At 38.7% G+C, this 16,317-nt stretch overlaps 1 protein-coding gene across 2 annotated transcripts in view; it reads left to right on the top strand.

Moving 5' to 3' along the window:
• Nucleotides 1–15,632, top strand: part of COL6A6 (collagen type VI alpha 6 chain) — a gene marked incomplete at its 5' end in the record, with an annotated part of 107,210 nt that extends 91,578 nt beyond the window's left edge. For both annotated transcript variants that reach the window (XM_081236040.1, XM_081236041.1), the window contains 2 exons: nt 929–1,022; nt 15,066–15,632. In XM_081236040.1, coding sequence (XP_081092166.1) covers nt 929–1,022; nt 15,066–15,282 — 311 coding nt within the window. In that variant the 3' untranslated portion in view covers nt 15,283–15,632. The remainder of the gene's footprint in view (nt 1–928; nt 1,023–15,065) is intronic.
• Between the last annotated feature and the right edge of the window lie 685 nt (nt 15,633–16,317).

Below are 16,317 nucleotides of genomic sequence, written 5' to 3'. Positions count from 1 at the left end.
GTGGTCCTCACCCTCCTAGTCATCCCAGTCCAGCTCCCTCTCTAAGTGACTCTTTTTTATCACACTGCTGTGAGAGAATTGGCTATCAGACACAGTTCACATCAGAATCGACATATTCTCTATGCACAACTACTGACTGACAACCTTAAGACAGATAATTAAAGATCAGATATACATAAAGGAAACTTCACAGTCTTGGCCATTCAGTCTAGAAACACACAGCCCAATCTACAATAGCAGCTCAGAAGGTAGTACTGGATCACAGCCCAGGACCAACTTGTTACTTATGACAACCTGGGACCACCAGGAAGAGATTTAACTGTGTTTAACACACAATTAAATTAAAAGCTTCATGGAAATAATAATGCATTTTTTAAAGTTTCTCATCGAAAAAAAAATGGTTTCTAAATGTTTAAATCGTGTGGGAAGAGGCATGCTTTCATATTATGAAAAATTAATATACTTCAGATGAAATGAATTATAATGAATTAAACCCAAGATGGCACTGTAGTTACTGTTGTTGTTAATGATATGGAGACCATAAAGGAAATATCCTTTTCCCTTTGCATTTTAATATTCCAAAGGAGCAAGTAAAAAATAACTATTCTGATTAGTTCATGTCAGAGGCCAGACTGTTAGGATGGGCTTCTGATTTCTCCTCTAATTTTTGATGGACTTTAGCAGCTAAGGGTATCTTATTGAAAAGTAAGTTGACTTTTCCACCTATAAATTTGACAGTCATGCATTTTCTAAACCCAATTTTAGAGACTACCCTGAGAAATATGCTTTCATCTCATATGGCCACCTTAGTTGGTGTCTTCCCTTGATGGATGTTGAGAACAGTGAAGGGACACTTTGCATGCAGAGCAGATTGCTGTAACGTTAATTGCTGTGAATGAGTCCCCTCACATATTTCTTTTCTTCCTAGGTGCAATCAACAAATATCCACCAATAAACATCAAAGCAAAGTGCTACAGACTCAGCTCTGCAGACCCGCAGCAGCCCCTGCGCCAGTTGCGAAGGTATTACCTGCTTCGTATTACTTGATAAATGAATGTGTCCCCTTCCTCCTCCTCCTTTTCTCCCTCTTTATCCTATTTGGACAAAATCTACCACTACATGATAATAAAATATAATTTGAGGGAACGAGAGATAATAAAAAATGACCAGGTTGATCTGAAAACAATCAAATAAGAGTTTTTTAAAACAGAAAATCTAATTGTTGAACTAAAACAACCAATGGGACACCCCAGTGGCAATGAGCGGACCTGATAACCAGATCTTGGTTTCTAAGTATCATTCCCCACTAAAAGGAACCAGGTTTCTTGGAGAAATAACTAATCCTAAGCTGTAACAGGGAAAGTACAATGTGAGCCTGGAACATTTGTTATGCCAGAAATCAAGAAAGCAGCAAAAACTGTCATGTCAAAAGGACAAAGGAATTGTCTTGAAAGGGTTCCCACTGGCCCGATTTTGAACAATTTGAACATCAGAAAGACTAATGATGGTAATGGATTACAACACTGAATTTTAAAAATCCACAAATCTATCTAGAGACCCAAAAAGAGAGGAGGGGAGGAAAAGTTCTTTTTTATAGAAGTATGCTAGCTAATAAATATAGAAAAAGTGGTAGAATTAGAAAATTACCAATTTGTAATCCCTATTGTAATAACTGAGTCAGACAAGGATCAAGGAATGCTAAAACCAGTGGGTGACAAGTTGGGGGGCAGGCTATTTACAGTCACACAGAACCCCTCACATATTTATTAATGACAGAGGGGAAATATGCCTTTACATGGTGAGGTCTGGCCATACCCACTGTAACCAGGATCTGACACTATGTGTCTCCTGAGGGGAGGCAGGGGGAGATACAGTATCACCCATGTGGGATTCTGGCTGGAGATGTTTGACCCAAGTCTAATAATGAGGAAACCATTGGACAATTCCAGAATATGGGATGTTCTTCAGAACAGCCAGCCTATATTCTTCCTAGGTTTCAATGTCATGAACAGCAGAGGGATGTGAGGTAGTGTCCTAGAATTGGAGAAACTACAGAGACATAACAGCCAAATGTAGGGGTGTGAACCTTGATTTGATCCTAGATTAGGAAAAAAAGCTTATATTAATGACATTTGGGGGATAATTGGGGAAATTTGAGTATGAACATGTTGGGTAATATTGATTCATGTGAATTTCCTTATGTGTGGTAAAGTATCATGTTTGTGTAAGAGAATGTCTTTTTTCTTGAGAGAGGTATGCTGAAGTATTTAGGGGTAACATGCATGGTGGCTGCAACCTACTTTCAGATGGTTTCCTAAAAGGAAGTAAAGTGTGTGTGCATGCATATATAAGTATATATGTGTATATGCATATATATGTATATATGTGTGTGTGTATATATGTGTGTGTGTGTGTGTGTGTGTATACACTCACACAGCGTAGCAAGATGGTAACAGGTGGAGACCCATCTAGATCAGGGGTCCCTAACCCCTGGGCCGAGGACCAGTACCTGTTAGGAACAGGGCTTCACAGCAGGAGGTGAGCAGCAGGAGAGCCAGCGAAGCTTCATCTGCTGCTCCCCGTCGCTCGCATTACCACCTGAACCATTCCCCCACACACCCCATCCGTGGAAAAATTGTCTTCCACAAAACCAGTCCCTGGTAAATGGCTGGGGACCACTGATCTAGATGAAAGATATACCAGTATTTATTCATGGTTCTCTGATCTTTACAATATTCTGTGAATTTGACAATTTTCAAAGTAAAAAGATAACTTGTAAAACTCAGTGGATGGATTAAACAGATCAATAGACACATCTGAAGAGAAACATAATGAACTGGAAAAATAAAGCTGAAGAAATTACTCAGAATGCAAAGAAGATAAATAAATATAAGAAGTTTAGAGACAGAACAGATTGGAAAGATTTAACATATAGCTAAGTGGAATTCTAGAAAGATGAAATAGAAATAACAAATGAGAGACAGTATTCAAAGACGTACAGGGAAGATCATTTTCAAGAACTTATGAGAGACATGAATTAGAAGATGAAGAAAAGACAAGGTATACAACAGTCAGGATAAATAGAAAGAAGCAGCAGTTGGAATGGTGTAGGGGAATGCAGAACACCAGGATGAAGAAAACTTAAAAGCAGCCAGAAATAAAGAGTAGGACATCTGCAGAGAAACTATAATTAGGCTGTCAACTGAATAATCAGTAGCAGTAGTAGAAGCCACAAAACTATTGAGAACATTTTAAATAGTGGGAAAAAAATTTTGCCAACTTAGAAAAACTGTCTTTCAAAAAAAATGAGGGCCTCCCTGGTGGTGCAGTGGTTAAGAATCTGCCTACCAATGCAGGGGACACAGGCTCGAGCCCTGGTCCAGGAAGATCCCACATGCTGTGGAGCAACTAAGCCCACACACCACTACTGAGCCCGTGCACCAAAACTACTGAAGCCCACACACCTAGAGCCTGTGCGCCGCAATAAGAGAAGCCACTGCAATAAGAAGCCTGCACACCACAACGAAGAGTAGCCCCAGCTCACTGCAACTAAAGAAAGCCTGCGTGCAGCAACAAGGACCCAATGCAGCCAAAAATAAATAAATAAATTTATAAAAAATAAAAATGGTGAAACAAAGACAATTTAGAAAGACAAAAACAATAGTTCATCACAAAAAGACCTTTGCTAAAGGAACTTCTAAAGTATGTACTTCAGGGACTTCCCTGGTGGTCCAGTGGTTAAGAATTGCATTCCAATGCAGAGGACATGGGTTAGATCCCTGGTAGGGGAACTAAGATCCCACATGCCATGGGGCAACTAAGCCCACACACTGCAACTACTGAGTCCACGCACCATGGAGCCCACGCACCACAACTAGAGAGAAGCCCATGCACCACAACGAAGGTCCCGCATGCTGCAACTAAGACCCAACACAGCCAAATTAATTAATTAATTAATTAATTTAAAAAAGACTCCGCGCTCCTAATGCAGGGGGCCCAGGTTAAAAAAAAAAAGTATGTGATTTAAGGAAAATAAAGACCGCAGAAGGAAGGGCTGTGCTGCAAGAATAGTAGATGATAAAAAGATTGTCAATATTTAGGTAAATCTAAATAAGTGTTGTACTTTTAAATTATAGTCATATCAAATTTGTAGGGTTACCAAAAATCTGTACTTGTTAACAAAGCTATAAAATAAAACATTTGGCCCTTGGTGGCTTTAACAGAAAAAACAAGTTGTACTAAGACTATAAATATAAGTATTAATAAATATTAATTATTTAAACATGAGAAAAGACAGTGAACAATAAAATTATCTTTTGTTATTAAAAAATGAAGCCTTGAGTTTTAAACGGAAGAAAGACAGCACTGAAAAAAGGGGCAATAATATGTCATGGGGAAGTGAATGGAATTAAAGTGTTCTAGGAATCTGTGTTCTTTGGGCTGGTGGTTAGGCTATTGAAGACTCTTTTAAAAATACATTAATAACATACACATCGATAAACACCTTAAATGTAAATGGATTAAATGCTCTAACCAAAAGACATAGACTGGCTGAATGGATACAAAAACAAGACCTGTATACATGCTGTCTACAAGAGACCCACTTCAGACCCAGGGACACATACAGACTGAAAGTGAGGGGATGGAAAAGATATTCATGAAAATGGAAATCAAAAGAAAGTTGGAGTGGCAATTCTCATGAGACAAAATAGACTTAAAAATAAAGACTATTACAAGAGACAAAGAAGGACACTACATAATGACCAAGGGATCAATCCAAGAAGAAGATATAACAGTTGTAAATATTTATGCACCCAAAATAAGAGCACCTCAACACATAAGGAAAATGCGAACAGCCATAAAAGGGGAAATCGACAGTAACACAATCATACTAGGGGACTTTAACACCCCACTTTCACCAATGGACAGATCATCCAAAATGAAAATATATAAGGAAACACAAGCTTTAAATGAACATTAAACAAGATGGACTTAATTGACATTTATAGGACATTCCATCCAAAAACAATAGAATACACTTTCTTCTCAAGTGCTCATGGAACATTCTCCAGGATAGATCATATCTTGGGTCACAAATCAACCCTTGGTAAATTTAAGAAAATTGAAATCGTATCAAGTACCTTTTCCGACCACAATTCTATGAGACTAGATATAAGTTACAGGAATATATCTGTAAAAAATACAAACACATGGAGGCTAAACAGTACACTACTAAATAACCAACAGATCACTGAAGAAATCAAAGAGGAAATCAAAAAATACCCAGAAACAAATGACAATGAAAACACGGCAACCGAAAACCTATGGGATGCAGCAAAAGCAGTTCTAAGAGGGAAGTTTATAGCAATACAAGCCGACCACAAGAAACAAGAAACAAGAAACATCTCAAATAAATAACCTAACCTTACACCTAAAACAATTAGAGAAAGAAGGACAAAAAAACCCCAAACTTAGCAGAAGGAAAGAAATCTTAAAGATCAGTTCAGAAATAAATGAAAAAGAAATGAAGGAAACAATAGCAAAGATCAATAAAACTAAAAGCTGGTTCTTTGAGAAGATAAACAAAATTGATAAACCATTAGCCAGACTCATCAAAAAAAAAAAAAAGGGAGAAGACTCAAACCAATAGAATTAGAAATGAAAAAAGAGAAGTAACAACTGACACTGCAGAAATACAAAGGGGCATGAGAGATTACTATAATCAACTATATGCCAAAAAAATGGACAATTTGGAAGAAATGGACAAATTCTTAGAAAAGCACAACCTTCCAGGACTGAACCAGGAAGAAATAGAAAATATAAACAGACCAATCACAAGCACTGAAATTAAAACTGTGATTAAAAATCTTCCAACAAACAAAAGCCCAGGACCAAATGGCTTCACAGGCGAATTCTATCAAACATTTAGAGAAGAGCTAACACCTATCCTTCTCAAATTCTTCCAAAATATAGCAGAGGGAGGAATTCTCCCAAACTCATTCTACGAGGCCACCATCACCTTGATACCAAAACCAGACCAAGATGCCACAAAGAAAGAAAACTACAGGCCGATATCACTGATGAACATAGATGCAAAAATCCTCAACAAAATACTGGCAAACAGAATCCAACAGCACATTAAAAGGATCATACACCATGATCAAGAGGGGTTTATCCCAGGAATGAAAGAATTCTTCAATATATGCAAATCAATCAATATGATACACCATATTAACAAACTGAAGGTGAAAAAACATATGATCGTCTCAATAGATGCAGAAAAAGCTTTTGACAAAATTCAACACCCATCTATGATAAAAAAAACTCTCCAGAAAGCAGGCATAGAGAGAAGCTACCTCAACATAATAAAGGCCATATATGACAAACCCACAGCCAACATCGTTCTCAAGCGAAAAACTGAAACCAATTCCTCTAAGATCAGGAACAAGACAAGGTTGCCCACTCTCACCACTATAATTCAACATAGTTTTGGAAGTTTTAGCCACAGCAATCAGAGAAGAAAAAGAAACAAAAGGAATCCAAATCTGAAAAGAAGAAGTAAAGCTGTCACTGTTTGCAGATGACATGATACTATACATAGAGAATCCCAAAGATGCAACCAGAAAACTACTAGAGCTAATCAATGAATTTGGTAAAATAGCAGGATACAAAATTAATGCACAGAAATCTCTGGCATTCCTATACACTAATGATGAACAATCTGAAAGAGAAATTAAGGAAACACTCCCATTTACCATTGCAACAAAAAAGAGTAAAATACCTAGGAATAAACCTTCCTAAGGACACAAAAGACCTGTATGCAGAAAACTATAAGACACTGATGAAAGAAATTAAAGATGATACAAACAGATGGAGAGATATACCATGTTCTTGGATTGGAAGAATCAACATTGTGAAAGCGACTATACTACCCCGAGCAACCTACAGATTCAATGCAATCCCCATCAAACTACCAATGGCATTTTCCACAGAACTAAAACAAAAAATTTCACAAGTTGTATGGAAACACAAAAGACCCCGAATAGAGAAAGCAATCTTGAGAAAGAAAAACGGAGCTGGAGGAATCAGGTTCCCAGACTTCAGACTATACTACAGAGCTAAAGTAATCAAGACAACATGGTACAGGCACAAAAACAGAAATATAGATCAATGAAACAGGATAAAAGCACAGAGGTAAACCCATGCACATATGGTCACCTTATCTTTGATAAAGGAGGCAAGGATATACAAGGGAGAAAAGACAGCCTCTTCAATAAGTGGTGCCGGGAAAATTGGACAGCTACATGTAAAAGAATGAAATTCTAACACTCGCTAACACCATAACAAAAATAGACTCAAAATGGATTAAAGACCTAAATGTAAGGCCACACTATAAAACTCTTACAGGAAAACATAGGCAGAACACTCTATGACATAAATCACAACAAGATCCTTTTTGACCCATCTCCTAGAGAAACTGAAATCAAAACAAAAATAAACAAATGGGACCTAATGAAACTTAAAAGCTTTTGCACAGCAAAGAAAAACATAAACAAAGTGAAAAGACAACCCTCAGAATGGGAGAAAACATTTGCAAATGAAGCAACTGACAAAGGACTAATCTCCAAAATTTACAAGCAGGCCATGCAGCTCAATATCTGAAAAACAAAAAACCCAAACCCAAAATGGGCAGAAGACCTAAATAGACATTTCTCCAAAAAAGATATACAGATTGACAACAAGCACATGAAAGGATGCTCAACATCATTAATCTTTAGAGAAATGCAAATCAAAACTACAATGAGGTGTCACTGCACACCAGACAGAATGGCCATCATCAAAAAATCTACAAACAATAAATGCTGGAGAGGGTGTGGAGAAAAGGGAACCCTCTTGCACTGTTGGTGGGAATGTGAATTGGTAGAGCCACTATGGAGAACAGTATGGAGGTTCCTCAAAAAACTAAAAATAGAACTACCATACGACCTAGCAATCCCACTACTGGGCATATACCCTGAGAAAACCATAATTCAAAAAGAGTCATGCACCACAATGTTCACTACAGCTCTACTTACAATAGCCAGACATGGAAGCAACCTAAGTGTCCATCAACAGATGAATGGATAAAGAAGATATGGCACATATATACAATGGAAGATTACTCAGCCATAAAAAGAAACGAAATTAAGTTATTTGTAGTGAGGTGGATGGACCTAGAGTCTGTCATAGAGAGTGAAGTTAGTCAGAAAGAGAAAAACAAATACTGTATGCTAACACATATATATGGAATCTAACAACAAAAAAAAAAAGGTCATGAAGAACCTAGGGGTAAGACGGGAATAAAGACACAGACCTACTAGAGAATGGACTTGAGGATATGGGGAGGGGGAAGGGTAAGCTGTGACAAAGTGAGAGAGTGGCATGGACATATATACACTACCAAATGTAAAATAGATAGCTACTGGGAAGCAGCCGCATAGCACAGGGAGATCAGCTCGGTGCTTTGTGACAACCCAGAGGGGTGGGTTAGGGAGGGTGGGAGGGAGACGCAAGAGCGAAGAGATATGGCAATATATGGATATGTATAGCTGATTCACTTTGTTATAAAGCAGAAACTAACACACCATTGTAAAGCAATTATACTCCAATAAAGATGTTAATAAAAATACATTAAAATTTGGGGGGCACACATGTAAAAAAATAAAAAGTAGGTAACTACCCAAAATGTAGTAAGGGAAATGGAATAAAAACAAACAACAACATAGTATTTTTTAAATAAAAAAGCAAGAAAGGAGAAAAAGGACAAGTGGTAGGCACAAAGTAAGACAGCCAAATCCAATCCACTTCTATATATCAGTAATTATAACAAAAATGTACAGACTAAGCATGCCAGTTCCAGTTAGAGAGTGACGGATTTAAGAAAACAAAAGAAAATCCAGGTATAACTGTTTTCAAGAGACACAGCTACAAAATGAGAACATGGAAAAGTTGAAAGTAAAATCATGGGAAAAAAGTCTAACAGGCAAATATTTTAAAAAGAAAACTGGAAATGCTATATTAATATCAGATAAAATATACCTAAAAATTTTTTATTTTATTGAAGTATAGTTGATTTACAATGTTGTATTAGTTTCTAAGTGAAGTGAGCCCTATAAAATATGCTCTTAAACAAAACCAGTTTGTAGAGATAAAGAGGGTCAGTACATGATGATAAGTGTTTAATTCATGAAGAAGATACAACAATTCTAAATTTATAAGACGGTCATAAAATAATTTTGAAATATACAATGTGGAAATTGAAAAGGGAGAAATTGGCATTAAAATATCATCAGAGTTGGAGATTTCGCTACATCAGTTTGAATACTGTTAGGTCAAGCAGACAAAAATTAAAGATATAAAGATTTAATCATAAGTAACAAGCTTGATTTAATAGACTAGTATAGAATCCTGCACAGAAGAATGAGACATTCTTCTGAACACACGGAACATTAACAACTGTTGCATCAGCGTGGAGGTTGTACAGGTGTTCATTGTGCAGTTTTTAACTTATAAATCAAGTGTCAACAAATCTCTAAGAACTGGCTTCATACAGTCCAAATTGATCACAGTGCAATTAAGTTAGAAATTAATACAAACAATATTTTTTAAGCCCATACGTTTTTTAATCAAAATCACATTTCTAAATAACTAATGAGAAAAAAATCATAGTGAAAACTTAAAAATACTTAGAACTGTATAATAATCAAAATATTACATGCCAAAACTTGTGGGATGCTTCAGAATTCATATTTTAGGAAAGTTTATAGTTTTATTTCTTATGTTAGGGAAATTTTTTTAATTGGCATACAATGTTATATTAGTTTCAAGTGTACAACATAGTGAGTCAACATTTATATACATTACTAGATGATCACCATAAGTCTAGTTACATCTGTCCCCATTTAAAATGGTTACACTGTTACTGACTATATTCCCTGTTCTGTATATTTCATCCCCGTGACTTATTTATTTTATCCCATCCTCCCTCCCCTTCCTCTCTAGCAACCACCAGTTTGTTCTGTGTATCAAAGTATCTGTTTCTGTGGGTTTTGTTTGTTTTTTTAGATTCCACATATAAGTGAAATCATATGGTGCTTGTCTGACATATTTCACTTAGCATAATACCCTCTAGGTCCATCTATATTATAAATGACATTATTTCATTCTTTTTTGTGGCTGAGTAGTATTCCATTGTGTCTATATACACCACATCTTCTTTATCCATTCATCTGTCAACGGATACATAGTTTGCTTCCATATCTTGGTTATTGTGAATTTTGCTGCAATGAACATAGGGGTGCATATATCTTTTCAAATTAGTGTTTTCATTTGCTTCAGGCAAATACCCAGAAGTGGAATTGCTGGATCATATGGCAGTTCTATTTTTAATTTTTTGAGGAACCTCCATAGTGTTTTCCATAGTACGTTAGGAAAAATTTTTTAAACTCTAAAAGCTAATGAGCTAAACATTGCTCTTAAGGTGTAATAGAAAAAAATATATAGTAAAATTTTTTAAATACTTCAATAAAGAAATACAATTAAAAAACAGAAATTGGGCTTCCCTGGTGGTGCAGTGGTTGAGAGTCCGCCTGCTGATGCAGGGGACACGGGTTCGTGCCCCGGTCCGGGAAGATCCCACATGCTGTGGAGCGGCTGGGCCCGTGAGCCATGGCCGCTGAGCCTGCACGTCCGGAGCCTGTGCTCCACAATGGAAGAGGCCACAACAGTGAGAGGCCCGCGTACCACACACACACAAAAAAAAAACAGAAATTAACACATCGTAAACTAACTATACTTCATTTTTTTAAAAGATGTAAAAACTTCTTTTTAATTTAAAAAAATAAATATTTTAAAGCGATGTTATAGAAAAAAATAGAATATACCCAAAAATTGGAATAAGAGTAGAATTTACTTTTTAAAATATCTTAATTAAAAAAATTTATCAGCAACAAAGGCAAAATTTATTTTAAAATAATAATATACATATATATCATAGCCTTTGCATGTATGAATATTACTTATTTTTTAATTAAAAAATAATTGAAATCAAGCAGTTAGGAGAGTGGGGGTTTTTGGTGGTTTGTTTCAGCGTAAATCATGCTAACACGCGCATATGTGCCCCACATCTGACTGAAATCAGAGTGCCCCAGCCCCTGAGAATCACACTTAGACAGATGCTTCTGACAGTGTGGCTTCTCCTACTGTGCAGTGTGTGCATTCCTGTGTGGTGATGGGGCCCAAGGCCCTCCCCCCCAGCCCGGAAGCCCCAGCTCCAGAAGCTCCAAGAATCCTCTTACCTTGCTGGGAAGCAGGGGAACTGTCCAGCAGCAAATGCTTCTGAAGTCAGGTCTAATCAGGCCTGTGTGGTCAGTCCAGGAGAAGCAGGGCTCCCCCTGCTGCAGGTGTCTGGTAGCATGGAAAGGGGCTTCAAATTTGCATGTGGATCAGGCTCCACATATTATAGATAATTGCAAGGGCAGGTGCGGGAGCCAGCTTATACAAATTAAAGACGTTTTTGGAAACCATTCCCACCCTGTGTTTCTTCCCGCTTCTGCACATTGCCCTAAGATACACTGGAGGCTCAGATTCTCCCACATACCTGGAATGGTGAAATGTCAGGAAATACTGGGGCATAAGGAATTGAGACATGAAATCCACACTGCCATCAGTGACTCCCTGACCATGTGTTAGGCTGGGACTCCCCAGGCCTTCTTTAAGTAATCAAAGACTATAATAAAAGGTAACAAGCACACAGCTGCTTCTGAAACTGCCTGCCTGAGCCCTTCAACAGAAGGGATGCAGAGGCAAGAGGCCTGGACACAGGATGACTTGCCACGTGAGAATTAGATCATTCTGCTGTCAGATTCTGAGAAATACAGGTAAAAGCTTGTTCTTCTCTGGTAAAAGACACTGAACCAAACCACAAGCAAGAGACAGATGCCCACGAAGGAGAGACTGCAGGGAAGCCTCTATGTAAGCACTTAGATCCACTCAGAGACAGTGAAAGACTGAAAGCCACCTGCCTATTCATCCAGGCAGACAAGCACCTGTGCCAGACTTGAAAGCGATGACAGGCCAGAACCGGAACAACTGAATTGTAAAAATGGACACAGTCGCCAGTGCCATATGAATATACATCTGTTGTAATTCTGCTTTCCAAAGTGTGTTTTCTAGACACACAAAAATGTATATTAAGATAAAAAGAATTCTCAAAATAAAAGTAATCTTGCCTGCATTTTCCACTCTAGTGCATCCAGTCAACTAATAAATGCAGCTGGGCTGACTCCTGGTTGTCTGCATGGTCGAAGGAATCTGTGATCACAGAGGATTGAAATCTACAATTAGTTCCACCCACCGCATTTTACCTACTTGCCACATCTTTCTTTCTAGAAGCTTTACTGGTGCTGGGCACACATTGCAAAATGAATGGACGGTATTTCACTCCTGTTTCTTTATCTTGATTACGTATTGTCGAAGTTACCCATCAGCAAAGAAGTATCTGAGCAATACAGAATGGGAGAAAGAAAAGCAGAAAGTCTGTATGATTCCCAGAGTAATCAAATGATTCTTATCAAATGCTTCTCCAATACCAACGCCACGTATGACACAGTGGAAAAGGTGGAAATTCAGAGATGTGGTGTTTATCATGTTCAACCCTTTTAAGAATAAAAATATTTGAGGGGAAAAAATAGCAACGCAATGCTATAGAAGCAATTACCAATTTAACAACTTTTTCTTAACAAAGAGGGAGGAAGACAACAAAGTTAACTAAATTTACTATAAAAATGAGCCAATGCAAAGGGAAAGAGAATGAGGGTGGAGGGGAGAGACCAGTATAGACAAGATAAACTCAAGCCATGGAAACCGTATGTTCCAGACCTGAAAGAATGTCCCCTCACGATCTTTGGGGCCGTAGCTTGTGCATACAGACAGTTACAACTTTGGAGGATTTGGGTTCATAATATTTAGTCTGGAAATTAACAAGAAAATATAGAGAAGAGCAAAATGGGGGAAGGTGTAAGGAAATTGTATTTGCACTGGAATTTAGCTGTGGCCGCTGTTCTTGGTGATTGGGAGGACTTTGTTGATCAATGTACTACATCCCTGGTAGCACCGACAGAAGCCCAGACATACAGTATATAAGGTGTGGAGGCCTCAGGGTCTGTGTGACGTGAATAGTAGGCTTCTCGGTTGGTTTGATGTCTCCCTTACCCTCAGCTCTCATTACAGATGAAAGAAGAATATGCAGTGAGTGTTTGTGAGAGACAAAGACAGAGAGAAAAAGGGGAAAGCAAAGTAACTTTAAATTCTTTTTACATCCTCTACTTTTACTCATTTTCTAAATAGTGATGTTTTTGTGAGACAGATCAGATTTATAGCTGGATAAAACAGAAAAATCCAAATGCAAAGGAATGGATCATGGTGCATATGGTGAATGTTGCCACTGTCCTCCTGGTCTCAACATTTTGGAGTTCTCATGACTCTTCCCGTGACCACAATTCAGTTAGTTTCTCTTATGCCACCAGGCTCTCACTTATTCTAAAAATTTTATGAAGAGCTTATGTGCCAGGCTCCACATAGCTTCTTAACTTCTGCCCCAGGCCACCTGCCCACCTGTGGTTCTGCACCCATATCCAGGTGCTTCTGACAGCATGACATGTATCATTTCACTTTCTTATTCCAAATATCTTGATAGGTCTTGATAAAAACCTAGTTGAGTGGAAGTCACACGGGACTCTACCAGAAGAGTTGGTTGTAGCCTCAGCTCCGCCTCTCCTGCAGCCTCACACTCAGTCTCCTCATCTGTAACCAGCAGACACCATGGGATTTCGATTGTCGCTCACAGCAACATTGGTGGTTTTCGTCCTCATTTTACACCTGAAGAAACAAGGTTCCCTCTAGTTAAGTGATCCGCTCAGAGCTGCCCAGCTAGTAACTAGAGGACCTAGAATCTAAGAATGTTCCAGGACCCAAGGCTCTTTCCACTGCCTCCCTGTGAGATGAGGTCTGAAATGGCTCCCTTTCCGTGCTAGCCACTAGCTTTCAGCTAAATGAAACTAAAAATTCAGCTTCTTGGTAACACTAACCACGTTTCAAGTGCTCGATAGCCACATGTGACCAGTGGCTGCCATACTGGCCAGTGCAGATCATAGGACATTTTTCCATCAGTACAGAAAGTTTGATTGGACAGGCTAGGACTTCTGGTCAGCACTTGGCTTCTGATTCCCTGTCGTCAGTCTGGCATTCAAGACCTCCCAGAGTCTGACCCCAGCTTCCCTTTATTGTTGGGTTACTCTTGACTCCCAACCAAACCCCTTGTGTACCTGCCAAACTGGGCGCTATTTCTGCATCCCCCACTGTACCTAACACAGTGCCTTCCGTAAAGCATGAACATTTGGATGGACGGACAGATGGATGGATGGATGGATGGGAGAAAGGGAGGGAAGAAGAGGCATTCATTGATGCTTTCACTAGACAAATACTTATATCTACCATGTGCTAAGCACTCCTCTAGGTTCCTGGGATTACTATGGTGACAAGACATGGTCTCATGACACTTTCTGTCTGGGATGGTGGAAGAGTGGGGAACAAATCACAAAGTTTAAAAGTAAATAAAAATCAGATAGTGATAAGTGTTAGGAAAAAAATAAGAGCATGTTGTGCTGCGTGACTGGGACCGGGAAAACTATGCATCTGGTGGTCTCTAAGGAGGTACCATTTGAACCAACATCTGAATAAACAGGAGCCAACCATATGAAGTTCTGAGTGGAATATACTCCATGAAGAAGAAACTTTGCTGTTAAAATTATACTTTTGCATACTTTGACAAGATATCTTATTCGTCAGCTTCTAATATATCTGTTCAGTGTAAATCCCCAATTGAATCATCTCAATAAACTTACCCTGAAGGAAGGATGCAACAAGGAATGGGTGCACAATTATTTAGGAACATGGGTTAACATAGAATATGTTACAGTTGAAATGGTATTTATCTTCTATGGGGTTTCTTTTCTTTCATTGTATAGCTTCCTTCCTGGACCACATAAAGCTACGCTCAAAGAAGATGTATTACAGAAGGCAAAATTCTTTCAACATAAAAAATATCTGTCAAGAACAGCAAGAGGCAGCAGAGATGATACGGTTCAAAATTTTATGAGAAACACATCCCATACCTTTAAAAGTGGGAAAGGGGTGATAAAAACGGCTCCCAAACAACATGATAAAGGTGCTCGAAGAGTTTAGCCTCAGGAAGCATGGTAAGACTCTGGGCTTAAATAACTAAATTCATGAACACAACGTTGGACGACTTTTACTTGGATTTCTGTCTGCATCCAAGGTCCGCTTTGGAGGACCTCGTGGCCACAGGTGGTGGGTCATCAGAGAACTTGACCCCTTGCACTCTCTGGTATTAAGATATATCTTGTCCATTTATTTGACCATTCCTGATAATCCCTGATAATTCCGAGACTGGTATGTTCAAGAACTGTTATCATTAAAAGATGGAAAAATAAAAGGAGTCTTTTGAAAAGTCTAATGGCGATGTAATTTGAAGCTAAATGTTATAACGTGTATACGTGTATATACATGGGCCAACACTCCTGAGTTTTAAATTGTAGGTCTCCGTCCAGTCCACTTTCTATAAACCAAGCCTTCTTTCTCAGCTTAGGACTGATTAATGCTCATCTATTTAACCAAAGGTTAATGTTTTGGGAGATCGTAACATTAACCCTAGAAATTGATGCCGTTTTTATGTCGTAACTTTGAAAATTTGACCTTCCTCGACGACTCCATTTTAACACACCCCGGTCTCTGTATGGACTGACTGGATTGCCAGTGGGCTTGTGCGGGAAGCTTTCCTCCATCTTGTGCGGTTGTTTGTTTGCTTGGACAGGTGAGAAACAGAGGGTAATTTTTCCCAGCTCCAAATCCTCCTTAACTCACTGAGAAATTCAAATTTCCCCAGAACATAAATTATATAGAGCCTCCTGCCTGGCCATATATTTTTTTTTTTTTTTTTTGCGGTATGTGGGCCTCTCACTGTTGTGGCCTCTCCCGTTGTGGAGCACAGGCTCCGGATGCGCAGGCTCAGCGGCCACGGCTCACGGGCCCAGCTGCTCCGCGGCATGTGGGATCCTCCCTGACCAGGGCACGAACCTGTGTCCCCTGCATCGGCAGGCGGAGTCTCAACCACTGCGCCACCAGGGAAGCCCCCTGCCTGGCCATTTTGATAGACTTTTATTATTTCTTTCCCATTATCATTATTATTATTATTTTTAC

Source organism: Mesoplodon bidens, assembly GCF_964165515.1.
Source record: "Mesoplodon bidens genome assembly, chromosome: 5".
In the NCBI taxonomy this organism is placed as follows: Eukaryota; Metazoa; Chordata; class Mammalia; order Artiodactyla; family Ziphiidae; genus Mesoplodon; species Mesoplodon bidens.
Note: the sequence above shows the minus strand (reverse complement) of the source record. Positions and strands in the feature narration are given on the sequence as shown.